The sequence below is a fragment of the Coturnix japonica genome, chromosome 18 (assembly GCF_054131305.1).
Source record: "Coturnix japonica strain WE chromosome 18, WE-NBRP24, whole genome shotgun sequence".
Taxonomy (NCBI): Eukaryota; Metazoa; Chordata; class Aves; order Galliformes; family Phasianidae; genus Coturnix; species Coturnix japonica.
Window position 1 is genome coordinate 3,228,840 of NC_140680.1, and position 26,741 is coordinate 3,255,580.

The 26,741-nt window shown below is 42.1% G+C and overlaps 1 protein-coding gene across 7 annotated transcripts in view; it reads right to left on the reverse strand.

Annotated features, from left to right (window-relative positions):
- The window catches only part of LOC107320088 (follistatin-related protein 4), a 177,360-nt gene that overhangs the window by 15,500 nt on the left and 135,119 nt on the right, over positions 1–26,741 (reverse strand). For 4 of the 7 annotated variants that reach the window (XM_085518732.1, XM_015875592.3, XM_015875593.3 and 1 more), the window contains exons 7-11: positions 19,681–19,847; positions 9,406–9,526; positions 2,347–2,508; positions 1,562–1,696; positions 162–188 (exon numbers count right to left, since the gene is read on the reverse strand). In XM_085518732.1, the coding sequence (XP_085374858.1) occupies positions 162–188; positions 1,562–1,696; positions 2,347–2,508; positions 9,406–9,526; positions 19,681–19,847 (612 nt within the window). The remainder of the gene's footprint in view (positions 1–161; positions 189–1,561; positions 1,697–2,346; positions 2,509–9,405; positions 9,527–19,680; positions 19,848–26,741) is intronic. The other 3 variants (XM_015875595.3, XM_085518734.1, XM_085518735.1) reach the window with 1 other exon arrangement.

The window sequence follows — 26,741 nt, forward strand, 5'->3', positions numbered from 1 at the left end:
AATTGAATATTTATTAGCTCTTAAACTTCTGCTCTGTACGTAATCTGGTAACTGCAAACATTGGCAGAGTTAGTGGCAGGTCAGTGGAGAATGGCCCATCATGGAATTACTAAAGCAGACAAGCACATTATCACTACGACAAAAGAACTTTACTGTAGTACCTTCCTCTCGCCACAGTATGTTTGCAACTGCAGCATCAGAAAATTGGGAAAGCCAGAAAATAATCAAGGAAAAGAAAAAAAACAACAACAACAAAGCAATGTCAAAATTTTCATCGTAGCAAGTAACTGGATTAATATTCAAGTTTAAATGAACTGTTTAGCTTGTGAAAAGTCCGTAACATTCATCCCAACACAGCAAACCATCAGGACAGGCACTTAGTTCAAAACACATCTGCTCTGCTTAGAGGCAATTCTGAAGCTACGACACGGGCAAAATCCTTACTGACAGGAAGACAACTTCAGCCTGTGCAAAGATCAAAGCCTTACAGAACTGAAGATGCCATCTCCAAATGTAACTGGGGGTACGGTACAGGCTGTGACTTTGCTACAGTCCCAATGAGCACACACGACATCTTTCAGAAGCCAGAGATGGGCAGTTATGGCAGCTACACGCTTTGCAGCATTTCTTCTCTGAATTTCATGTAAGAGCTGCATTTTCTTTTAGGATTCAGACCCTACATCTACATTTGAATTTCTATTTAGGATACATCCAATTATTTCTCAACATACTGTAATTTTCCTTGCTCAAGTATTCATGATATTAACAAGAGTACATAAATCTGTTTAATGAGGAAAGGAATTTATTTTCCGAAGAATTGCCAGGAGAATGCATATTTATGGCCAACTTCTGTATTAACAGCCAGAAAATAGCAAAAATCACATTTGCACCCAGACTTTTAGTATCACCAGCAACCCAGGCAATCTCCCAGGTAGTTAAGGCAGCAGAATTAGGAAGGCTCAAGGCCTCTATGAGCTTTTCCACAGGGACAACTAATCACCTCCTTCATTAATTGTGTTCTGGGGACAGCACAGACAAGGTAAAAGTGCCACACTCCAGTGGGAGATACGCAGTGAGGAGTTGCTGCGAGAACATTTATCTCTGAAGTGGAAGATAATTTCATGCCAAGGGAAACCTATTTTACTAGTTAGAGATGTAAATAAAGACAAAATATATAATCCAATCCAAACACCTTTCAAGCATCTAAATATTCGAGAAATTCAACTTGCAACTGGCTGAAAAGGTCTCATATAAAGACAATAAAATGTTATTTCTGAAACTGTATCTTGTTCTACAAATATGGCACTTTGATCTAAAAATACTGCCAGTTCATTACCTCAGTCAAGTTGTTACCCATATCAGCACAATTCTGGCACATGAAAGGCATCGCGGTGCTGCACAAGTGGTTTTTACCTTCCCTACACAATTCCTTCTCAAAACCGATCCTTACGAGTCAGAGCCCCACGTAATGCATGCAATGGATTAAATTCTTACATTGCATGTGCACTATCTCACTTCAAATATGCCTTAAAGAAAGAAATGTATGGTAAATGAAGCTTACGGGTCTTTCTTGCGGAATCTTCTATGAAAAGTGAAGATATGTCCTCATCCACTCCCACTTCATTCTTAGCAATGCAGGTATAGGCACCAGTGTCTTCATACCGAACGCTGCTGATGTGGAGCTCACTCCCATTTGCTGCAAGAGAGATATCCATGAGCAGAGCTCCTGATCGCTGCTATCCGGCTCCATCCCAGCTTGGTGCTCCCACTCCCTCAGCAGCAGCTTTTGGGGAACTCTTATGAGAGCTGCTGTGGTGCTTCTGTCTGTCAACATGTACAAATTTTGTGCCAGAAATGAACAAAGATAAATCCCAAGGGCAGACATTAAGGTAAAGGTATGCCTTGTTAGATATCCTTTGGTTCAGTAGATATATTTTGCAATATAGGGGCCAACAGAAGGTGGCTGAGAGAAGACATGCTGATTCTCAGCACAACTGCACTCTGCATAGTCGTTATGCCCGAACAAACCATGTAATGCCTCAGACCCGAACAAACGATTTAATGCACGGTTCCTCTGATGTGCAAAGACATACGCAGAAGGAAAGGCTGCGAGAATCAGGAGCAGTGTCTTTTAACAGAGCACTGATACCACTTACATCAATCAATACTGTATTTCCAGAGAAAATTCACCAGAGAAAAAGATAAGAAGGAAGAACAGGGGGTTTGTAACACCATTTTCAGCAACCGTGGCTTAGTGAAAGTACAAGAACTTCCAGTTTAAACTGCAAAATAATCCTCTGTAATCCCCATCTACAATACTTTAATTAACCACAATTCCGTTCTTACCTAGGAGCGTGAGCTGTTTGGATAGTTTTGGCACAATATCCATGCCATTCTTCAGCCAGGTAATTCGGGGATTAGGGATGCCTTCGGCGTGGCACTTGAGGCTGGCCGACACGCCGGGCTCCTGTGCCTGCGTCTCCGGGTAGACACGGATCACCGGCGGCACTGCAGGGACATAGAATGGAGATGCTGAGCTCAGCCCATGGCTCTCAGCTCAAAGCTACAGCCCAGCTTGGAGCAGAGCATGTGAAATAACAGAAGAGAACAAACTAATAAAGCAACGCCAAGGAACAATTTGGATACTGGATGTGGTATTTAGGCCACTCTGGCCTGCCTTCGTTAAATGACTGATTAAGCATTGGTGAAGCTGGATTAACACCTAAGCAAGGTATTCATACAGTGAAAAATTAAAGTTTAAATTCTATTGTATCCTTTTAAGGGAGGATTTTGGGCCCTGCCCATTATTTTGCTATTAAACAGACCACGATTCAACATTTTAAATAAATACGCGTAAGAAAATGGCCTATATATTTACTACCTGTTATTGTAAACAAATACAGTGTTAATTATTTATTTTTCTGAGAGACTTTCAAACTGTGACTTACCTTGTTTCGGGAAGCTGCTTCCGAACCATTTAATACACTAAATTGGCAGAACGACCAATTATATTACCATTTCAGACAAGTCCATTGATTTTCAATCATGCTGCTTTATTGCTCAAACCAACCAGACTTAATACTTCTCATTAACTATTTCTTAACAATACTCTCACGTTCTCTCCACAGTGCTCCTCCTGGCACTCCCAGGGCACACATATTCAAGAATTAAACTGATTAGAACTTTTCAGTGATAAAATTCTGGGGAGAACAGAAAGGCCAGGACCCTCCAAGTTAGCAGTGCTGATGGTGGTCTTGACCTGCTCTGCTCTATAACTGAGTGGACAGAGGGGCTGGCAGAGGGTCAAGGAGAATGTGAGTGTGGATGGAGGGCACTGCAAAGCCAGAATGAGTCAACAACAAACTAATGTTTTCCAGTGGAAGTTTAAAGTACCGAACTCCCTACTGTGCTTTTACATAGCCCATCGTTCGGTTACAGGACTGACAAAATTAAATGCACTCAACAGTTGCTTTAGAATAAAATGAAATCTGTGTTTGCAGCATGCTATATATCCATATATCCATCTGGGGATAGTTTGAATAATTACGCTCACTAGAACACACTTTACATCTTTCTATTTCTGTTTTTTTATGAGCCTTACCAGAGAGAGACGTATTTTACCCCTGTCTAACCTACCAGCTGCTTAAAAAAAGCACTGAGTCATCAGCTCTGGTTAATACTTGGAACGAAATCAGCCATGACAGAAAGCCCTCAAGTCTACTTGTTTTTATAGCTTTAAAAGAGAGGGATTGTTCAAGTGTAATCTGAGAGAAAACGCCTGGAGGCAACTGGGAAGCAAAAAAAAAATGAGGACATTTAGCAAAGGCATGTCTTTAAATCCCACTTCTGTGGTGGCCATGTGGAGTTACTTCCTTTTCTTCCTCTTCCTTTGTTTACAAAGCAAAGGAAACATGCTGTAAGAAGCACGGCAGTCAGTACAGAACTGCATGAGAGCTTTTTAATCAGGATACCAAAAAGTCAAAAGCCTTTTATTTTTTAATTGTGTATGCAGTTTCTAAATAAAAACACTCACTGTTGGATTTGTTTTACTTTCTCTTTCTGCCATTACTGTCAGGACTGATGCTCCTCCCGACTTCAGGAAGTGCCCAATGGAGTGGGAGAAGAGCAGATTAAGCTCTGTAGCCAGAACAGCCGGAGCTGCTCTGTGCATCAATATGAGATGCAGCATCCACGTGGTTTGGGTGAATAAGACTGAGTTGGGAGCATGTGATTCCTGCCGTACCTTGGAAAGTTAATTTCAGTATCTATGAGCAAATATCTCCAGGTACAGCAAGAAATTCATTTTCATCCACTTTGACAGAATTGTACGAAGGTCCTGCAGCCAGTGCCAGTTTTACATGAGACCTGTTTGCTACTAAGAGCATTTTTAAAACTAATTTAGGACTAAGGTCCACTGAAAGCCTACATAATTTACTGAGGCTCAGAGATCAATCACAGAATCACCAAGGTTGGAAAACACCTCAAGATCATCCGGTCCAGCCATCCAGCCCCATCACCATTGTGCCATTAAGTCATGCCCCTCAGTACAATAACAAGCACATGGTTTGTCTTCTAGAGAAACCTCATTAAGAAGAATTTCACAAGACTTGAGCCAGTGAGATTCTCAAACCCCAGTGAAACTAAATGGTGCTCAGTGTTCCAGAGAGCTTCCCTAACTCTCCAGAAGGAACTCATATCACACAGTGTAGCTCGGGGGTCCCAGACACTGCATCAACATTCTCAGTGAAAACTGGCAGTACTTGAAAGTACAGCAAGGTGTGCATCTTTTCAATAGTGATTACTAAGGAGACTGCTTGTTTACACCTTGCAAAAAAATGCATTGCACCTCTGTTGTTGCTTTCTTATCATTCTCCTGCTCCTTTCATTTTAAAACTTTTTATTTCTCCTTACTTGTCTTGCATAATTCATTGCACAGGTAAATTACTGCATGCAACTGCCTTGCGATAACAGCAAACTGCAGAATGCATTTTTATTGTCCTTGTTACAAATTAATACATTCCAAGTAAGCACATTTTACTTTAAACTTGCAAAGATTTCAGCTCCAGACTTTGGAATATATGGATTACCCTTTGCTATTTCCCTTGGTGAATATATATCTTTACTAACCATTACAGTGCCTGCAGCCAAAGGCAATATAAAAAGGCTATTATCTTAAGCAAAATTGGAAGGAAAAAAAAACAGGCACTCGAACAAGTAGGAGATTAGGTAGGTTGCCTATTACTGCATACTGAGTAGTCCCTTCCTTACAGTTCCTTGCAGTAAAACAGCTCAGGTGATACAGCACACGGTGGGTACAAATAGCACTATCAAGCCCTAAAGACACACATGCTGCTGCTGCTGCAGCCATATACTGCAGCGGTTATTTAAATTAATGCATTAATCATTCACTTCAGATGGTTTAATCTTCCCATTTATGATTTGAAAGGAGTTTGCAGTGTTACGTATTTTCTCTTGAAATGCCACATGAACAAAATATGGGTTTGAAACATCTCTGTTATTCGAAAACTTGTCCTATTGGAGATTGGGCTGAAGATTGAATTACCTTTTCTATCCAACTGGTTTCAAGGAATACAATATTCTGATTTATGCTGATGTTTTGCAGAGTGCAAGGATGAAGGAAAACGAGGCCCCACACTCAGCAGTCTCTTGGTTTGCAAACTATCAATTTTCATAGTTGATTACAATTTTATGAGATTCTTTATTCTCACCAACTCTTTTTCCTCTTGAAAGTGATAAATGGCCTTTCCTCCCTACAGTCGGTGCACGCTGAACACATTTCCCAAGCAATATCCATACACAGGAGAGAACATAATTTGCCTCCTATTCTTCACTTTTCCTGATCAGCACCCAAGATGAATTCTTCATTCTTAAACTCAGTGCTGCCTTTCCATGGGTTTGTTTCTTCCACACACACAACTGGCCACAACTATAAACTCACTGACTTATATGCTGTAACTGCTGGGAAAGCTAAGGTCAATTAGCCCACCCTAAAGGTATCCCACCACATGTTACTTGTGCTTTGTGCCTCTTGCCCAGAAGACACCATCCAATGGTCTGGGCCAACTAACGTGGTGAATCTCATGTTTTCTGCTTAGCAGTGCTCTCACCTTGGTTTGTCCACAGGAGCCTCTGGGTCTGCCTGTGTTATTTGTGGGATCCCAGAAGAGCTGAGCAAGTCCTGATGAATATTGCACACCAAGCACTGCTTCCTGCAGCCCTGTGCTAAAGGTTCTGATAAATATTTCAGTGGGTTTGCTCAGATGTTTGCACAGGAGCACCAGGACGGCACTGTTCACATAGCTGCCCAGGCAGGTACCTCAGAGGCCCAATAACTGCATGTTTCACCTGATACTACATGCTTAGATGTGGATACAAGGGAAGCATTGCATGGCGTTAAGCATTTTGAGCAAAACCATTTTTTCCCCCCCACTTCAGCTAGGTCAGAAAGAAAAGCATGCAAAGAAGATGTGTGTAGCCAGGACTGGATTATTTTAAGGAGAAAAAAGGCAAGAAAAGGAGAAGATCTTATAAGTTGAAGCTATGAGCCTCAGCAATGAGCCAGACAGTACAAAAAGGATCAGAAGATACCAGGAGAGGGACTGCAGCTCCCAAAGGCACAGAATCAACTGGAACTTGCCCAGTGTGGGGACCTGCCTGCACAGACACAGAGCTTGGCAAAGACTGGGAACAAACCCACTGCTTCCAAGTGGTTCTTCTTTCCCTACTTATTCCCCATAGAGAAACTTGGAGTTTTCTCTATTTCAAAAGAAAGAAAAGAATCACATTGTTTTTTTTTGTAGAATAAAACAGAACAAAACAAAAACTAAGTCCAAACTGCCTGTTTGATGTTAGAAGTGCATTATCCCCTCCCTGGGGGAGGCAAGCTAGCAGATACATCCCAGTTCTGGCTGACTTACTGCTGTCACATCCCCTTACAGCTTTAGTCTAATACAGAACAGCAGCAGCAAAAAGTCCACATTGAAGATGGAGTTTTTAGTCTGATACAGACAGACAGAGACAGTCCCCAGTGCTGAACAGAGACAATGAACTATACTTAGATTCTCTACATCTTCACTCAGTTCAGCTCAGCTTCTCCCCTCTTCTGTCAGGAGAAATTCCTCAATTTGTCCTTTATGGTTCTAGAAAGCAAGAAGGATTTCTGAGTTGTGCTCAGCCTCAGGATGTGTCTGAGGGTGAGCAGCACTGTACTGCCATCAGCCCTGCAGCCCGACCATCAGCAGAAGCAATGACACCAGCAGGAGAGGGGGGAACTTGGGGATGTGGGCAGCAAACTGCAAAATCCTGGTTCTGCATAGCTTAGATGGGAATACCAGGTGCTCTAAAACAAAGTGTTCTCATCCTACAGTGCTTTCATAGAATCATTCAAGTTGGAAGAGACTTCTAAGATTACTACATCGGACCCCAGCCCACCCCTATGCCCGCTGACCATATCCCCAGGGGTCACATCCCCCCATTCTGGAATACCTACAGGGACAGTGAACCCCTACTCCCTGGACAGCTGTGCCAGCGCCTGACTGCTCTTCAGAGAAGGAATTTTCCCTCATACCCAAGCTGAACCTGCCCTGGAACAACATAAAGCCATCCCCTATCACTGTTACATGGAGCAGAGGCTGACTCCCACCTCACTACAGTTTCCTTTCAGTAGACTCAATAGTAGTTGACTTCCAGTCAAAGAGCAACTATGGAGTTCAACCCAAGCAGCAAACACAAGCACACTGCAGCAATGAAACATGAGCACAGCCCTCCCTGCACTCCCCTCAGCTTTCCTCCCGTTCTGGTTTTAGTTTCAAAGCATTTGAGCCTTAAATTCTCAGCGATGATAAAGACTACATTGTCGCCTGCCAACTAAACTCCATTCAGGCCTCATAATATATCACATAATATAACAGGATTAAGTTGTTAGCATGCTTTCCTTTCAGCTGCCATTCATCAAACAAATAGCACTTTGAGGAAGGAAACCTATTTTCCCAGCTGCAGCACACACAATCTAGTTACCCGTATTGCTGAGATTTTGCAGTTTACTCTCTCAAAAGATGACAAATTATTATGTGGAAACATTAAGTCTGTTTTCATTCAAATCAAGAGGATGCTTCGTGCTCTTCCCCAGCCACGCGCTACGGGTGGAGCATGGAGGGATGACCGAAGGCCTGAGCTGCAGCCAAACCTACACCCAACATCTGAGCACTCCCTATAGTGCCTGAATGTCCCTCTGTGCTGTTTCCCTCTGTATCAGCCTCTGTTAACTGGGTGCAGTTATCTGTTGATAAGCTCTCTTTGGTAGAGGTGTGTGCACACCTACAGAAGTAACTAAACAATAATTTTCCCTATAAAGGATCTACAAAGATGCTGATGCAATACCTTCATAGCAGAACACAGGAAAAACTGAAGACTGGATTGGATTTATGTCAGCAGAGGTTTCAAGCTGGACAGTGATTTTGTTGGTCCCTTGCGCTCTCATTTCCCACCCAAAAAAAGAGTAGGGCAGCGACATCTGTATCATGAACTGGATGCAAAATGGGAACATCAATCACACCCAGAGGGGCTGGATTACCTGTGGCATTGTAGGATGTGGGAAGCAGCACAGAGGGACTCTGCAGGCAAGGGCTGAGATGCGTCTCATGCTCTAAGCATGGGGAAGGATGGGCACAAACTGAGTGCCCCATGAAACACCAGTTTGAGTCAATGTAATTTTAAACTCAGCCCAACTGAGTCTGAGCCCAAAAGAAAGATGGCAAATGTCTGAATGAAAGTCCCACCAGGCTCAAACATGGCCCAGGGAGGTGGCTGAATGAGATGCTGGAATGAATGAGAACCTGCATGGTTCTCTCCCTCAGAGAACCATTTGCCCTCATTTTACAGCCCAGTGGGCTGTGCCTTCAGCTGATGTGAACAGCCCTCTGCTGAACCAAGCTGGCTACAGCCAAGTAATTACTGGTACACAGCTATAAGGTAGATCACTAGTTTTGGAAACACCATGCTATATTCATTTAAATATCCTGGCCTATTTCATGCAACAGAAATTATTCTCTGGAAGGTGGAAGTACTGAAGCAACAAAAGCAGTCATTAGTCCAAGAGAAGCTCTGAAACACCACTCTAAAACTCTATGGAAATGCTACACAAATGGTAAAACAAGCTGTCAGTGCCAGCTATGGCCCAGGCAATGGCACACACATCCCCCTGTGCTCCCTTTCTTCCTAATTGCCTGTGTGATAGCACGAGTGAGCCCACTGCTGGTGCCTTTGCTCTGCTACACAAAGCCCATTTGTTGCGTGGCTCTTCGTGTCTTTGTGCGAAGGAGATTAACCCGCAGCTTTGCTTACAGGAACATTTTCAGTGGATTGTCACACATGCCATTTACTAACCATTCACCTGAAGGATGTGGGTCTGATACAGCTCTTCATAGCCGTAGGCATGACAGGTGTAATTGCCCATGTGAATAGTTGTTACCTTGGTGATGTAGAGGGAATCGTCTTCTCCAAAATCCTGTAGCAACAAAAGACAGGAAAGGCACCTTATTATATAGCAAAAGTGTTACACACCGCGGGAAGGGAGGTGACCTGCTCAGTTGTTTGGAGAGCAGCACGGCTTGGGAACACAGCCTGAATTCCGAGCAGCAAATTTCAGAGTTCATAAATCAACACGAAAAAGAAAATGAGCAGCAATTTCAGAGTAAGGCAAAGTAACTCATCTGAGAATATGAACTCTTGTGCCGGTTGTTAACAAGGTGCTTTTTGCACATAAAAAAAAAAGATAGCAATCTCCAGCTGTTTAATTTATAGAGAAATTTAACATCTACCCGTTAACCTCAGGTGCACAGCACACAACTTCAGGGCGGGTTGAGGCTTCCTTTAGCATCGTGCTGGTTCTCAGAAAACACACAGTAACCTTGAGACTTGATGAGGAAGAGCTGAAGCTGTTTGTCAGCCCTCAGACCACATCCCAGGCAGGAGACAGGGAAAAAGACAAAGGCTTTCTTTCAGAGAGACTTCCTTGGAGTCAGCCTGCCTTCATCTCTAACTGCTTGACAAGTATCCTATTTTTCCCACTTCCCTTTCCCATATCTGCTGTTGCACCGCAATGTTTGGTTGTCAGCAGGGTGCAGGTCTGTTATTAGGGAGGTTTGGGCACTGAGTGTTTTGTACAACTGCTCTGATTAGGAATATATTTCAGATTATATTTAAAGCGCTGATGGGTACACAAAGCAGCTTCTTTTGTTATTCCATTAACAGCTCCCAAATGTTCATACCTTCATGCAAACCCAGAAGGATATACTTAAAGAACAGTTAATGAGCTTAAAGAATGATTTCCCCTTAATTAACTCCATGCATGAAGCATGCTCAATTCAACTCCTTGCACAATTTCATCACAAAAGTATAGCAAAAAGCAATTAAAAATCAGGGTGGCATGAAACCAGTGCAACAGGCTGAGCACTGGAGAGCTAGTATGACAAAGTCACACTCCTTGTACAATCCTCCTCTGTTGGTCTTCCTCCCCAAAGCCCAGCAGCAAAGGGGCAGCGAAGGGAAGTGTGGGGACTTGCCTAGTTTTTAGACATACTACAAGGCAGAACTTGCAGGTGGGACAACATCTAAAGCACAATAAGGGTGCTGCTTCTGCTCTCCACTGCCCATCATGTGCTGCTGCTCTGACAGCACCGCAGACCACAAACACATGCACAGATCTGAATGAGAACAAATCCAAAGATGTGCCCAAAATTTGTTATCTATAACCAAAAGCATCGCAGATATGAGTGCTGCTTTGGGTGTCAGGCAGATTGGGTATCTAGAATGAGCAGGTGAAGCTACCCAATACATCACAGATATCTACACTGAAAACTTCCCATTTCCAGCATTTGCCTGCTTTCTGGCCAGCTAGATCTCTCCTGCTGAAAAGCAAAGGTGCACAAACAGCCACAAACAGAAGAGCTATCACCCCTGCTCAAATGATATTTGCACGAGATAGAGAAGATGCCTGCAGCGGAGGGGACTCAATAACAGTTTTTCAAGTTAAGCCCAAAGCAACTCAGATTGAGTTCAGGTCAATAAAGGCAGGACGACCGCTTTTATGGGATGATTTATATGGAGTGGTACAATGCAATCTTTTCAGTTCTAAGCATGTCGCTTCCTTCAAGAGATCTCAGCAAAATACTGTGAATGTTTGGTTGGTGCTCTGAAATTGTCTTTTAACAGACAACCTGCTTTTTTTCCAATGTGTACAAGTGTATTAATGTAATACATTTAATACAATAACCCTTACGTAAGCAAACTGATGCCAGGTTATGGGATTATTCTCTTCCTCTCCAAATGCGTTTTCCTTGTAAAGAGAAGCTTTTGTTGGTAAAAGCATGGTTTATGGCACTTAAAAACTATTTTCTGTCTTCTAGCACTTAAAAAAGGCCATCAAATACGATTTAGGCAATGCTGTGCCCTTCACATCAGGCTCAGAAGGGAAATAATCTACGTTAGAGCTCACATGAGACCACAATGTTGTCGAGAACCACAATATTAGGGGTTGGAAGGAAAACGTAATCACCAAATTTAGGTTCAACACTGAAACTTCTGTTGCTATGAAAAGAATGCTGAGTTCTGTAACAAATCAGTGCTTCTTTCCATGCGCTTATTTATTACAGCTTACAGTTTCTCCCTGTGTTTCCCTGTGGATATAATTAGCGCATGAAGATTTCACGGTTACATTTGATACATATGCATGCATTCTTATGCACAAACACCTCCTGTTTATACTCTGTTATATAAAGGTAAAGTTTTTCGAATAAAAGTTCTCAAGTACCATTTACCATAAAACATTTTTAGAGCCAATTCTGGCTCTAACCCACCCCTCCATACAAACACATTCATGTAAAGCTTCCAGGGGAGAACTGGAGGGAAGAGGTTGAAATGGGCAAAGGGAATGGGAAGAATTAATGCTTGGAAGAGGCAGAAGAAACACTTCTGTGTGCTTTGACTTTACCAGATGGCTTTGGTCTGCAAAGCCAAGTTCCCAAGTCACCACAAGCCTGAAAGCAATCAGAAGGAGCAATAAACATCTATAAAATTGATGTAACACAATTCTTCACCCCCTAAAGCTATCACACCTTTCAAGCAGAGCATCTCATAGCTGCCCGAAGTCACAGTACTGTGCAACCCTGGGAGCTGGGTCTGCCCTACAATTCCCCCACAATGCAGGAAGGCAAACTGCAGAGACATATTTATGTACAGTCCCATGACAAAGGACGAGCAAGCAGGAGAAAGGGTAGAAAGTCACTTCTGGGGCACAGTTTTCCTCTGTTACTGCTGAAGCTGAATTTCCTTGTGAAGATATAGAAGCAATGAAAATGCATGAACAATAGGCAGAAACGTTTCTAAGAGCCACAGAGCAACAAGCCTTGTGGGAAAGTGGTCAGATAAGGACAAGATGTTCCTTACCTCAATTTTATGAATTTCGTTATAAAATAATGTTACATGTTCTGGGTCAAAATATATATAACAATATAATAATAATAAAATATATTTTATTATACATTATATATTTTATATATTGTATATTATATATATTATATATTATATATATAAAAAATAAAGAAAGAAAAAAATTCAGCAAGCTGTGTTTATAATTTCTCATAATTGCTGAGGTCATGTAGTGACAGCAGACAAATGCACTCCCCCAGCAGTTTATCTTGTGCTCTTTCTCCCTTTTTGGAATCAAAGTTCTCTGCCCTTCATAAGCTTCTTTTACACCTCGCAGCAACCCTTCAAACAAAGGGCTGATTAAGTGATCTCGGGATACATTTGAACTTCTCGAGATTAAAAGAACCACCACCCTGCATTTAAATTGATAACAGCTCAGTAACATGAAAAACACAACCCAAGTTGCCACTGCACATACTCCATTTCAAAAAATAACTAAGCAGATCCAGGAAAATGGATATGCACTTTTTTGGTACTGAATTTCCTTTCCATCACCTCTGATTACCCAAGGCATCAATCCCTCCAAACAGAAGATTTTTCATATTTATTTATCCCATTCCTCCTCTCTAATGCATTCCCTGGTCATGCAATCTGCTGCTGCTCGGAGACACGGCGCTTAGAAATGTGTAAAACATCGCCTATTGCTTGTAAATCCAGCTCCTGTTCTGTCTCAGGTGCAATGCATTACAGAGCTGGAATGCCACAAATCTCCAGTTCTGACACATGGGAAGGGGAGCAGGCATAGTGCTGGGGCAGCCCACTGACACTGCCATGGCACTCATGTGCTTTCCTTTTCAGATCTTTATCATTAAGCTTTCCAACAGGACTTGGGGTTGTTCTGACACAGAGGGGGAAATATAAATGAAACACTCTGAAATTTTGGCAAAAAGGAGCTGTTTCCCATAAGGTCTTATTTTAAAGAGAAATCAGCATATGGCAGATTCAGATTTATTTATTATTAGAATCATAGAATGGCCTGGGATGAAAAGGACCACAATGATCATGTACTTCCAACCCCCTGCTACGTGCAGGTTCACCAGCTGCCCAGAGTCACACCCAGCCTGGCCTTGGAATAGAAGGCCAGAATAACTTCCATTTACTTGAGGAAATAAAAACCAAACTGGTCTTAAATGATTGGAAGGAACAATCCCAGCAGAGCCCAAGGAAACTGGGAACCTTCCTCACACAGCTCTGGTACCTCCTCCAGACAAAGCCAGTCCTGGCACCAGGGCTTGTTGGTGTCACTGGTTTTCCACTAGAGGGAAATCAACGCCGTCACACTTCCGTAACAACCAACACAGCGATGAAAATTCAACTGCTCGCTTTAAAAAGCTTGCCTGATCCTCAGAGTCCTGGAAATCTCTCTCTGATAATGTTTACGGGATTTTAAAACAAAATGTACCCAAGCATTTAATGAGATTATTATTATGCAAAACCTCCAACAATGGCTATCACTTGGAAAGTGATTTCCCCACACTGATCAAACGGCTCTGATCTTTTTCCACAATAGACTCATGAGTGATTCATATAAAAATAATAAAAACTAAATTAGTCATGGCCTCTTAAATCACTTTCTTTTGGTGCTCTTAATAATTCATTTCCAGAGACAAGCTGAGAACTTACGCTTCATTAATGTTATTTGTTCTTGGTTTTACACACGCCATCTTACACTTTAGTACTCTACATGGAGAAAGATTCAGCCTTAAGCAAATGCCAGAAAACTGTTGCAAACACAGCCCGGTGGGATATTAATTTATCTCTGTTCCTGTTTTGCTGCTCAAAGAACTTAGCACAACAGAAGACTTGGCTGGTGAGCCAGAAAAGTTGTTTTTTTCCTTGTATTATATGGATACAGCCTTTTAAAATAGCTATACAATTATAGCATAGATAAAAATGGACGACTTTATATCCTGAGAGACAAGATGAGGAATATCCACGGTGGGTCTCCCTGCTGGAGCTGCTGGTGGAAGGGAGGGATGACTCAGTGAAGCATTCCTATTAGTCGGATTACTGCCCGTTGCAGAGAAAAGCCATGAGTCTGATCAAACAACTACTGTCCTTGGGAGAAAACAGAACTCATCAACTCCAGCTTTCTGCCCATAGCACAGAGGCAGGGACTCACAAGCTTTGGTTGGTAACCAACTCTCGGTTGCATCAGCCCAAGCAAGTGTTGTACAGCACATCCAATTCCAAAGAGCCCTAATCCATCTCACCCTCCGAGCTCTCCCAATGCATTGTGTAAGCATGCCAGCCCAGTTACCTCAGCACTTCACAGCAGATGATTTTAATTGGCTCAAACCTTTCTTCCTGCTCATTTCTGGAAGTTTCACACTGTATTTATAGTTCTCTGTTATAAAACCCAGATCGAGCGTAAGCAGTTCATCTCTAGGAGAGTTACATCTCATGTGCCTCAAAAATTTCACAAGGTCTGTGCCCATCTGTAAGAGGCACAAACCAAACTACCCAGGCTGCTGGAAGAATGCCTTCCTCCACAAAAATGAGAACTTTAGGGAGGTGAACCCTTACAACCTAAGGGAAGTTAAGACCAGGTGAACAACTGCACTGTCTTCCTGAATGTATTCCTGCATCTGCAGCAATCACCTGCAAACTTTGGGCCACGACACAAAATTAAGCTCTCCCACTGAAGGCACCAACTTGGCTTGAAACATGCAAGTTCCTGTAATGCACTCACATCATGGTATTACTGCAGCATTCAGGATGACACACGGTTTGATCATTTTAAGTGCCTCATTCCTATTAGCAGGATAGCAAGTGGGGTTATTCACACCTGAACTTGTTATTTAACAATGGAATTACATTAAAACCATCAACAGGGAAGTATCTACTTCATGCACCTTGTTCTAACGAGCAATCTGGTCCAGATGACTTCTACTTATAATGTTGGCCATTTGCTTCGGACTCCAAACATTATACAGCTGAACCTGTGTGAAGTTGGCACACGTCTCTTCTGGAGTGGAGCACTCCAGACACAAAGAGGTTGGCATGGGGATCTCTCATCAGATGGACACCTCTCCCTGTACTTTCTACAAGATCAGCCAATTTATACACACAAGTGACAACGGCATATGAATGATATTCCACACATTAGCTCCCAGGAGCATGCTTTTTAGGGCCCCTATTGATTTTTACATCAGACTGGGAGAAAGCCTTTACTCCTTGAGTGTTCCCCCTAAGGGGAGCTGGCTCTGGAGTCTTGCATTTGTTCCTAGATGAGGATTTTTTGGGGTACAGAAGAACATGAAAAGAATAATGAGAACTGCTCATGAATTAGTTCAAACTACTTGCAACATACTTGGTAATTCACCAAATTCCCCCCTACCTGTGCTCTTTTACACTTGTTTCCTTGTGATAACACGCTCTTCTCTGTTGTTTGTGTACATTTTCATCATGCTTCTGTAGATAAGCTTTTGTTTACAAGTTTAGTTCATAAATTTATGTATTTCTCTCCAGATGATGTCAAATCACATGAAACAATACCCTATAAATACTGTATAAATACACTTGACTCCACGAGGAGGTTGTTTTTATGTTTCCAAATTGAGGAATGCTTTCATAATCACAGATTTAGGACAGCATATTGCCTTTCCCTGGGAGGCAGAAGTATATTATTCTGAAAGATAACACATTTTAACCAGTTTGCTATTTGTAGTCAAACATCAATTTACAGCTATCGCAATCTCACCCATTTCAGATACACTGTAGTTATTTTCTTCATCAGGAAAGTTGATGGGGCTTTTTTTTCCTAGAACAGCTGCAAAAACATTTATAATGGATAAATAACCTGGATGGGAAATGTATGGATAAATAGTATTTTCATGCAAAAAGCAATCTTAAATGTTTGCAATAAAGATCACTTAATTACATGTACCATTAAGATGGCTCTTTCGTACCAGCTACGCAACAACTCATTAACAGAGCTCCTCACCAACAAGACAAATTATTAAGGTTGCTTATGAAAGCTTCTGATTAAGAGAGAAATGGAAAGTTATTAATACTTGGTTGCCACTCGAGATATCTCAAAAATGATTTAAGCAAAGCACATAAACATCCATGCATGACAGTAATCTTCAGCCTCTCCGTTCTGCATAAATTTCAGGTTACTTTGGTTTTTGTTGAACTTCTCATTCCCAGTATTAATTTGGAACACAGGCAACCTTCTCATATCACATTTATCAATAATCTTAAGGGAATAAAACCACAAAGGACTTCACAGTGGTTCCTTCCCTCTGCTGTGCTCACAACGTCTTTGAAGAGTTCTGTTCCTTCTGACTCGGACCAATATTTAGATCTGATTCCCTCAATTAGCATTTAGAAGAGAAAGAGCATAATTGAAATCTAATACAAGGATTTTTCTAAGTGTATGAATATCCTGTAGGTTTCTATGTGATTACCACTGTGCCAGGAGCAGGGAGGATTTTCTTGAACTTAAAAAGGTACAATTAATCTCCTGTTGCACTTCCAATTAGCCAAATTGCTAACCTTATTGTGAAAAGCAGAAATGCAATTGAGTTTCTGCTTGAGGCACTCTAAAAGAAGACTGAAGTAATTTCATTAACTGACTTCAAGTGTATTAAGAAGCATGCTGCCTTCACTTTCCTGTTGTCAATGCCCTTAAAGAGATGATTGGTTAATGTCCTTCTTTGCACCCACAAGGGGCTGCCCACACTGCAGCTGTCCCTGGTGCCTACAGGCAAGGACTAACTGTGTGCACAGGTGTTTTCACCCCTTTCCAAAGGGCCATCTCCACCTGAGCTCCCAATAAGTGCACCTAGCATGAAGGAGCCCACCTGGGCAGCCACAGACACACTGCCCAGAAGGGTGAAATAAAGGGTTCACGGTCCCTAGATCGTCTCACCTCAAGTCACCAGACCAGAACCGAGATGGCAATGGTATATATGGAACATAAAGAGCTTTAAAGTTTAATTAAAGGTGGAAAAGATGTTGAAGTGTTTATTAGATTAAAAAAGTTGACATGCAATAGCACCAGGTGTTACATGACAAGGTGAAAGAGATCATAAACTGACAGATCAAACATTAAAACTGAGCATCAATCCTGTTTTGCCTCCTTTTAAGAGCCGAGTGCTCTTTATGTGGTTTCTCAGTGATATTAGTTCAAACAGATCAAAAATGATATGTATCTTTTCCTGCTATTGCATGGGACTGTCCAGGGAGTGTGTAATTATGCAGGATCCAGTTTGTGTTTGAGGACCTAAGTCCTCCCAGCATTTAGCAACAAATGCTCAAGTGAATTACTCATAAGTAAACCAGAAGTCCACTCAAGCCAGCACTAAATTATGAAGGAACTGGCATTTGAGCTTGAAAATTTACTGCTCCAATCTTAATTAAAATAGTTGGGTTACAAATGAAGCCTCAGAGCCACATGCTATCCTTCAGGGATGCCACTGTGCTCCACTTCCCCAGCTGCCATCCTGTGCTCCATTCACACACCAACTCCAAACACTCTCTTAAGATCAGTGTGATCATAACCAAAATCTCATACAGACCCTACAAATGCCTGGAATTTTCATTAGTTTGAGCCAAAAGATTCTATTCCTACCCTCATCTTCTGGAGGCTCAAGGAAATAAGATTTCAGAACAGCTGACTTTCACCTTTAGCTCGGTTGGGCTCAGCAGCAAAACTGAGCCTCAAATCTGGGCACCTCAGATTAACCCAGCAAACATTGCTGCCTGTAGAAAGGCTCCTTCTACCTTCAGATCACACAAAGTTTGCTTGCTATAAATTATATTAAGCACGCTGGCAGTAGGTGTAATCTTTACTCAGCTTAATCTGCATTGAGTAGATCTGTTCTGAAGAATATCTAGACATGACCATAAGCTGTCAGGTCGGCTGCTCCCCCACTCCACAAGGGGAAACCAGCTTTTGCATCTCATCTTGGTGGTGGATCCATGTATTTTTATTGCAGTGATCCAATAGTCATTATCACAACCATAGCACCAATGGACGGATAGAAGAAACCCAGTCAGCTCTGCAAGCCTTGGGCTGGCTGTGCAATCCTAAGCATCCTCAGCACTGCTCCTTACAAACCTGTGCCAACACTGCAGTGGGACGTTTGCTGTTTTCACACTGCATGTTAATGCCATGCTCCAAAAGGCAACAAGAAATGCACTTGGAAAAAAGTTATTCTTGCTTTGATTAAAAGAAAAATTTTAGATGGCTGTAATTACTGAATTTGTGTGTACAGTAATCACTTTTTGCGGTGTGCACCAAGTTCCTACTGAGGCAGAGGCAACAAATAACGTGTTATGTTGCAGTAAAGAGTAAAACAAAGACTTTTTGCATTTCAGCAATCCCAGATACACAGCAATTTAGAGAGCTATGGCTGGAACAACCCTGAACTGAGTGGTCATCAAATTAACAAGAGCTGAACAAAAACATAAATCAGCTCTTTCCATAGCATAATTAAAATAAGAACTGATTTACCGTGTACTGCAATTCAAACAGAAATTAAATACAGACCATATATATATACATATTCTTTCTTAAACACAACTTTCCAGTCTCTCCATAATTATATGTTATTAAATAAATGAGAAAGTTTATGCCATTACTCAGGTATTGTCTTTACTATCAACTGTGACTAACACATCAGACCAGCACTGAGGATTAAGAGATTCATCTCCCTTCCTGCCAAGATATTACCATACCCTGCTGAATTACCCCATATTTTAAACTGCTCCTCAGAAATCCTGAGGAATGAGAGATGGGAGCAGCTGAAAGGCGAGGGAAAGGGGAGAAACAGATTTATTTGATTTAGATAGGGGAGAGATTTCACTGCCAGCCATAAATGCGTTGTTTCATGCTCTCGATGAACCTGCAGTTCTGTAGTGGGAATGAGAAAGCCGAGAGGTTAATGGTGTGGAGAGCTCCTTTCCCTGCTTTCCAGGGCTGCTCCGGTTGCACTGAACTGAACAAGGAACAAGGGATGAAGTATCAGTGCTAAGCAAATTGCAGTAACCTGAGCATTTCAAGTACCCACTCTTTCAGATGTTTTGATTAAAGATATTACCATAAACACAAAACATCGCACCAGCTTTGTTTTCCATGACAATAACGAGACAAAATTTGTTCCCTTCAAAAGCTGTTAAATGAAGCCACATTCAATACACAAGAAGGATTAACTCAGGACTTACATTGATGTCTTCCAGGTCAAGGAAGTTGAGGATGATGCCGTTGCGCTTCCAGATGATGGGTGGCCTCAGTGCCCCGCGAATGCTGCATGTCAGGATGGTGCTGAGGCCCACTGTGATGGTGGTGATGCTGACACGCTGCTCCTCGGGTAGGCTGAGTTGAACCACCTCTGCAAAGGAATAACACCAAATAGCACCAAGGTTCCCTTTCTTCGCCATTCCAGGGATAACTTTGAAAGATTTCTGCAAGGAGTTGGATGTAAAAAAAATCTCTAAGCAACAAAGCCAGGAGGGAAGCTTTCCCACTGAGCAGAGCAATGGATGCTCACAGCCCACTGGCATTATGCTGCCTCAGCCAAGACAGAAACTTGGTCTGGGGAATGAGCCCCTCTGTCCTCATCCTGCTGGCACTGGCTGCAGTCAAACAGGGATGAAAGAGATGAATGCTGCCTTGCCCCAGGCTGCGTGCTTTAAGAAAACCAAGTGCAGCAGCACTGACACTACAAAACACCATGTGGGCTCATGTTATTCCCTTCCTTGCACCAGCTGGCAGTTACCCTACTCATCAGGCTCACTCTCTTGTATCTGCAGTGTGACCCACACCAGATCTGCGTATCACTTGCAGTGTCTCCGCACTGGGAAGATTTAAACACCTCGTGCACTTTCTTCTGCTGACTTCCAGCAACTGCAAACGCTATTTTTATCATTTCAAGTCACAGCTTAAGATGTGATACTGCCTTAAGAGTTAACAGCTTTGGTGGTAAAATCCTCTTCACGTGGCCTCCACTATAGAAATGCACTGAACAAAACCCAGCTCCTACTCCTTCAAGGAACATTTTCCATCTCTTCATACCCTCTACACGAAAATCTGCTTTTAAAACTCTTGAAAATACCTGTTCACAAAAATATTTGATGCCTTCCACAACCTCGGGCAGCTGACAAGACTCACTTCAGGGCTTCACCTGCTGATTGTGAGGCCCTCTGCAGAACCCACTTGCGCAGCAGTACTGAGCAGCTCTGCATCCCTTCTCCACCCAAGCAAGGAGTCAATTCAGTGTGCCACAAACCATATTCACTACTGGAGGTCTGAGGCTGATTTAGGGCTGCAAAGATCAATACACTGCACACCGTGTCTGCCAGCCACAAGCTGTTCTCCCACTTAATATTCCTAACACTGCTTAGAAAAACCACGAGTTAAACTAAACAGCTGTAGCATTGATCAAAAAATAGGGAAGTCTGACCAACATCATGCTTGTATTTGGGGTGCAGTCACTCACATAGGAAAAACACAGGAAGAGTCAGGACATCCAACTTTTATCCCCCTGAAATCTTAAAGCCTAAACAGAGTGACAGAGGAGGAACAGGAAGAGGAGAACATTGCCTACCCATGGTCAGGTTAGCAGCAAAGCCAGGAACGAACACCTCATTAAACACCACCTCATTAAACTGCATCTCACCTGAGGCATCACCCTCAGGTACCAGCTAGAGGAGATCTCATGCTGGGGTCAGTGTATAATGCAGTGCCCCAGCCCTCTGCCTTCACCCACATGCCTGAAGCACGTAAACCCCATAGAGGTACAGATAACAGTCACTTTCTGCATTAAAAAGAGCTCCCTTTTTATTAATAAAAATATTTGGAGCATGCTTGACAGGATAAAGAATCAATAATTACAATAATTTGTAGCACAAAGTAGGGCTAATGAGGACCATCTTTTCTTGATGAAAATGAAATAAAGGGTTATTCAGTTATGAGAATTATTTATATTTCTTACTGCTGTTCTACTTAACTCCACGCACTGTTTCTCACACTGCCCAGTCCCTGAGCTCCAGTAGTCCCTAAAGAAGACAACTTGGGTGGCTGCCACTTGTGTATAGTTGGAATAATATAAGCATGTAGTTGTAATTACAAAGTGAACGGATAGCCAGAGGGTATCTAAGAAAAGACTCAACAGTGCTGAGGCTTTCAGTTGAGATGGATACTCACCAATATTGAAGCTCACCACAAAAACAAAGGAGCAATCTCCAGAAAGAGATTCTGCCTTAGTGGTGGTCAGCCCTTAAATGAAGTCTAGAGGAGATGGAGTCAAGCTCCACCCCTTCCAGGAGCACAGCTGAATTACCTTCACCTGTGCTCCCTCAGCTGACCCATCACTTGCCTCAGATGGTTAACCAAAGGTTCAGGCTGTGATCAACAGTTTCCCTTACACACTTGTAAAGGAACTGAATAAGGGCAAGATGGGACTTAGACTACAGCATGTATGTAATATAGATCACTTAAATAATCACATTCTCCCCTCGAATACTTCTATGGAATATATTTGAAGGCATCCTATCATGACCACACTGACTTTTAAAAGTCTTTCCATTAATAGAGGATTATGTTGTCTGGTTTTAGTTACAGCTTTCTTGGCATCAGTATAAAAAAATGTACTTAACCAGGTGCCTTGCGATGGAAAGAGAGAAGCCCTGAGAGGAGATGAAAGTTGTGCTCCTTGGTGTAAGAACACACATCTTCTTAGAAAAATCAGACTCTTGTACTTAAGCTGCAGACCTCAAACAGTCTGACACTGGTCCTACAAGTTATTCAAGTCACCATAATGATTTTGGGTAGAAATGTCTAGATTAAGTATTGAGCTTCTCATTTTATTTTAAGAATCTTTACGAGATAAAAGGATTTTTTACCACACACATAAAAACCAAACAGAATGAATGGGTAATATTCAAAACACGCTCACATGCAGAACGCAGGCTGGAATGGAATCTGGTCCTAAAATGGGACAATTTCAAGTTCACTGGGAAATTCTGCAGGCACTGTAAGCACAGTAGCTCTGTATACATTCCATGGATTCTCTAAGTATCAGTCCTAGCTTACTGCATTTATTAAGCCATGTCAAACCTTGTTTTCCTCATTGATATTTCATCTGAAGCGAAATAGCATGGAGAGGAAAAAGTGGTTCTTGTAACCCATCTGCCACCAACAGGGGAATGAGATCCCAACACTTGCGACTCAACTTTAGGTAGCTCAAGACAGGGGTACCGCCTCAGTAACAATCAGCTTCAGGAAGGAACAGATGCAACCATGTTTGCCTAAGACATTTTAATTCCAAATTAAATCACGGTCACTAAAAAGAGGCCAGGATGGCCCCCCATGGTCAGGGCAGGAGGGCGGTTCAGGGAAACCCTGCTCCTCACAGCTCTTCTCTCTGCTGCTACACCCCACTCAGAGGAGCTGCAGAGCAGTGAAGACCATTAGGCCAACCTCGCAGCCGTGCCGCCATTTAAATGTCTTGCAACCCCAGATGCAATGCTGACAAGTTTGACGTGGTGAAGGCTCACTAATTCCTTTTCTTGTTAAGAAAAGGAAGATACTGCCAAATGTTTTCCTACACCCCTCCTCCTCTCCAATTTTATTTCTTAAGGCTCTGAAGCAGGAGTTGCGCTGCACCTCGGCACGCTCTGCATACTAATGCACGCAGGTATTACTTGTTGTGCTGTTTTATCACGGAAATCTTTCCTCTGCTGTCATTTGCAGCCCGCCAAAGGCAATCATAATTTCACAATGAAGACATGTATAATTGAGGTCATTATAGGGAGCAACCTGGAATGAGCATCTATGGAGGAAAACTCATTGATTTAGCACGGCGTAGAGATAATTTACATAGTAAATGTCGTTTCCCTGCGTGCCTTTGCTCATGCTACACTATGCAGAAAAAGATTTCATGTCTTTTTAAAGTGCTTCATATCATTAATTAGATCTTTTCACTTAAACCTAAAGAAAAAAAATATTTTTAATACATTGTTACCACCTTTAATCATTGCTACATTTGTTCATGGGTATCTGTTTTAGGAGGACCAGAATAGGGAGCAAAGGACTTTATTGCTTAAATTATGCTGAAGGGACAAGGAAATAATTCTTTAGTCTTATAACTGGCACTTGGACAGTACACAACATACCAAAACACAGCACTGCTGGAAGCGAGGGATGGGAGAACTCACTGCTACAGAAGTCTCATGCATAGATCCTCACCTCCAAATTAGCTCACACGGACGTTTAGCTTGGGAAATGGAGCATTGCGTAATGCAGCCCCAAACATATCACGCTTTCCCAGCAGTGGGACAAGTTGAGACTGACTAAATGGATTTTAAAATGAGTGTAGGTGCATTTTAAAATGCTGTAGGTGAGGTACAACACAACTGACCATGAGGTCTGACCAGCCAAAGAATGACCCCAACATGAGCTGTTACTGTCTGGGATGGGATGTACTCACTGCAAATATTAAGGGCAGTTCACAGTGGGCCTGAATGTGCAAAACAGCGCTTCACACACATAAAATACTCAGATTAGCAATAGAGTATTTTCCAAACACCCCATGATTTAGTTTCTACCCTACTCCTAGAGCAAATAAATGAATTAATAACACCACTGCTGAACAAATCACCCCGGGTCTGTGCGCTCATGCAAAGCTGTCACAGTGGCTGCCTCCAGGACCAGCTCAGGAAGAAATGTTGCCATGTTAACACAGTTTGCTGGAGATTAAGGCTCGACAAGCCCGCCCTCTCCAGCAGTATTTACATCCCCTCACCTGCCTGCTGGCGGTGAAGGATTATCCATCACTCAACCCGAGATGAAAACTCCATTTTCCAAACACCAACCCTGAATTATGGGAAAGCCAATCACGCTACCGGGAATGTTTGTGTTATTAATTAACCACATTAGAGCTGTTAATGAACTCGATTCAAGTTGTTCACAATTAATTAATCCGGAGAATTCCAACAGCTCCCACCTGGGTTCAGAGCAAGGGATGGGATCGGGATTCTGGCCTTACAACCTGCAAAGAACATCACCAGGACTCCGGGTGACCCCACAGCCCTCCATGGGATGCTCAGAGAGTTTGGTTTCCCAGGAAAAGAGCGACCACTTCACAGCCTTCCTCTAAGGCTTAGAGGCTTAATTAATGTGAATAACAAAATGATTTCTAATGCTAAGTAGGAATGCTCATACTCCAGCTATATTTTGTAGCTGTAATAATTCAAGTTCTTAATGTAATTTATAAATCCTCGGGACCTTGGGCATGCTACTTCAGGAAGTATCTTATTGTAAATTCTCCACTAAATTAGTAATGCTGTTTCCTAAGTCATAAAAAGGCATAATTATATTTCTAGCAGTATGAGAGAATTCAGCACTTCAAGCCTTCTTCTGTCATTACTCACAAAGGCCAGGGGTGAGGGCTCCCCAGGCAGGTCCCAGCATGGCACAGGAAGCCTGCAGCTTGTCTTGTTGCAGAATCTGGTATAAATACATGCAAATCTTCATTGATATCCAGCACCGTGCTGCAGGACGAGACCCTGTCTCACATTCCTGTCAAGTCTGGACACCCTTCTAACACCTTTGTGACAAGGAATCCAAGATTCAACACAAGAGAGAAGCAGATAATAAGGAAATATTGCAATGCCTTCTTGTATTCTTCAGCCCAGCTTTGCCACATGAAGTTGTGTCAAGAGTGTTCACACTGCTAACAAGCTTGCTAAAACCATTTATATTGACTTTCAATCAAAAACAGCATCTTGATGCACTGTATTCTAAAGATCAATTTCTTTTCTCTTTAAGAAAACGAGCAGTACACTTCCCATTGTAAAATCCCATCCCTGTCCTCCTGTTATTAATCAGAGAACATTCACTTTGTGCAGAAAGGGATAATTCATTCATTCTTGAAAGTACATGAATAAATATAAGTTGCTCAGTGCTTAATTATCTAATCTCCTGGGGGTGATAAGTGATGGATTCATTATGTAAATAGGCACAAGTAGTCTATTTTAGAGACTAGTTTACATAAATGCATTTGTTTTTATTTTGAATTCTTATTTCCCACATATTGAGAGCAGTGTTGATATGATTAATTTTTGATAAATTATTCCCATGTTGTGTCAACAGTGTCCTGTAACAGCCATGCACTTTCCCAGTCAATTTATTAATTTGAAAGGTAGAATTGCTAATGGCCTGATAACGGTCTTATCACTACTTCTGGTAGTTGTGATCGTTCTAACACTTGGCTCCAAAGATTTCTCTCTTTTAAGAGTCAAAAGCATCCTCCCAAGAACCAAAGAACAGAAATACCAAAGTTTTCCACTGAGCACACAGGAAAAAAAGAACATGATGGTCTGGGACAGGTGTGAAGCTTCACCTGCTCTCTGTAGCTCTGCACTTTACTACATCCAATTGGAATTGAAAGATACCATTGGTAGCAACTGCAGTTTCACCACCCCAAAAGCGAGAGCTGCCTCGAGCAAAAGTCCTATTCCAAGGATCAGCATTACTGGGAGCATGGCAGATTTTGCCTTTCCATCAGCAATTCCCTAGCTTCAAAATGGGAACTCTTTAGAATGGTTCCTCTAAAGGCATGGAACTTTCAAGAGCAGTCATTACCTGTATTTAAAATGAGGTATTTCAGAAATTCAGAGGTCCAAAAAACATGAAACTACTGGACTTTTTTATTTTTGAACTTCAATAAGCCACAGTAGCTGAACTGATTTATACCTGATTTAAGGCAGAAAAAAAAGAGCTTCTGGTATGGGATGTGGCATGCCAGGTTTCTCCCTGGAGTGAATTTTTATGGTTGCTCTATAAACCCCTAGGGTTTATCATGGAAATGCTGTCAGATCATTAAGTACAGCATGACTTGTGGGAACCACTGTAATGTGTACGTAAATTACTTAGCAAATAGAGCAGAGTCGGGCTGCAGGGTATGTGGGTTCAGGAAGGATTCCCATGCAGTGCAACAGCATTGAGACCCCTGAAATGGCCTCACTGAATGGCTGCAATCTTATCCTCCCCAGTCATTTCACTTCAGGGTCTGGGCCAGCAATATGCAATGAATGTGATAAACTGAAAAATGCATGAACTGGGAAACAAGGAGCTGAGAAAAAGGGCTCACACTGCTTTTAAAGCCCAGATTAAGGGTTTCTAAAAAAACCCCAAGCATTTCAAATGGGATCTATTTATTTCCTTCATACTCTCTCATATACTGCATTCATAAACCCTCGAATCAATGATACCACACTCTCAA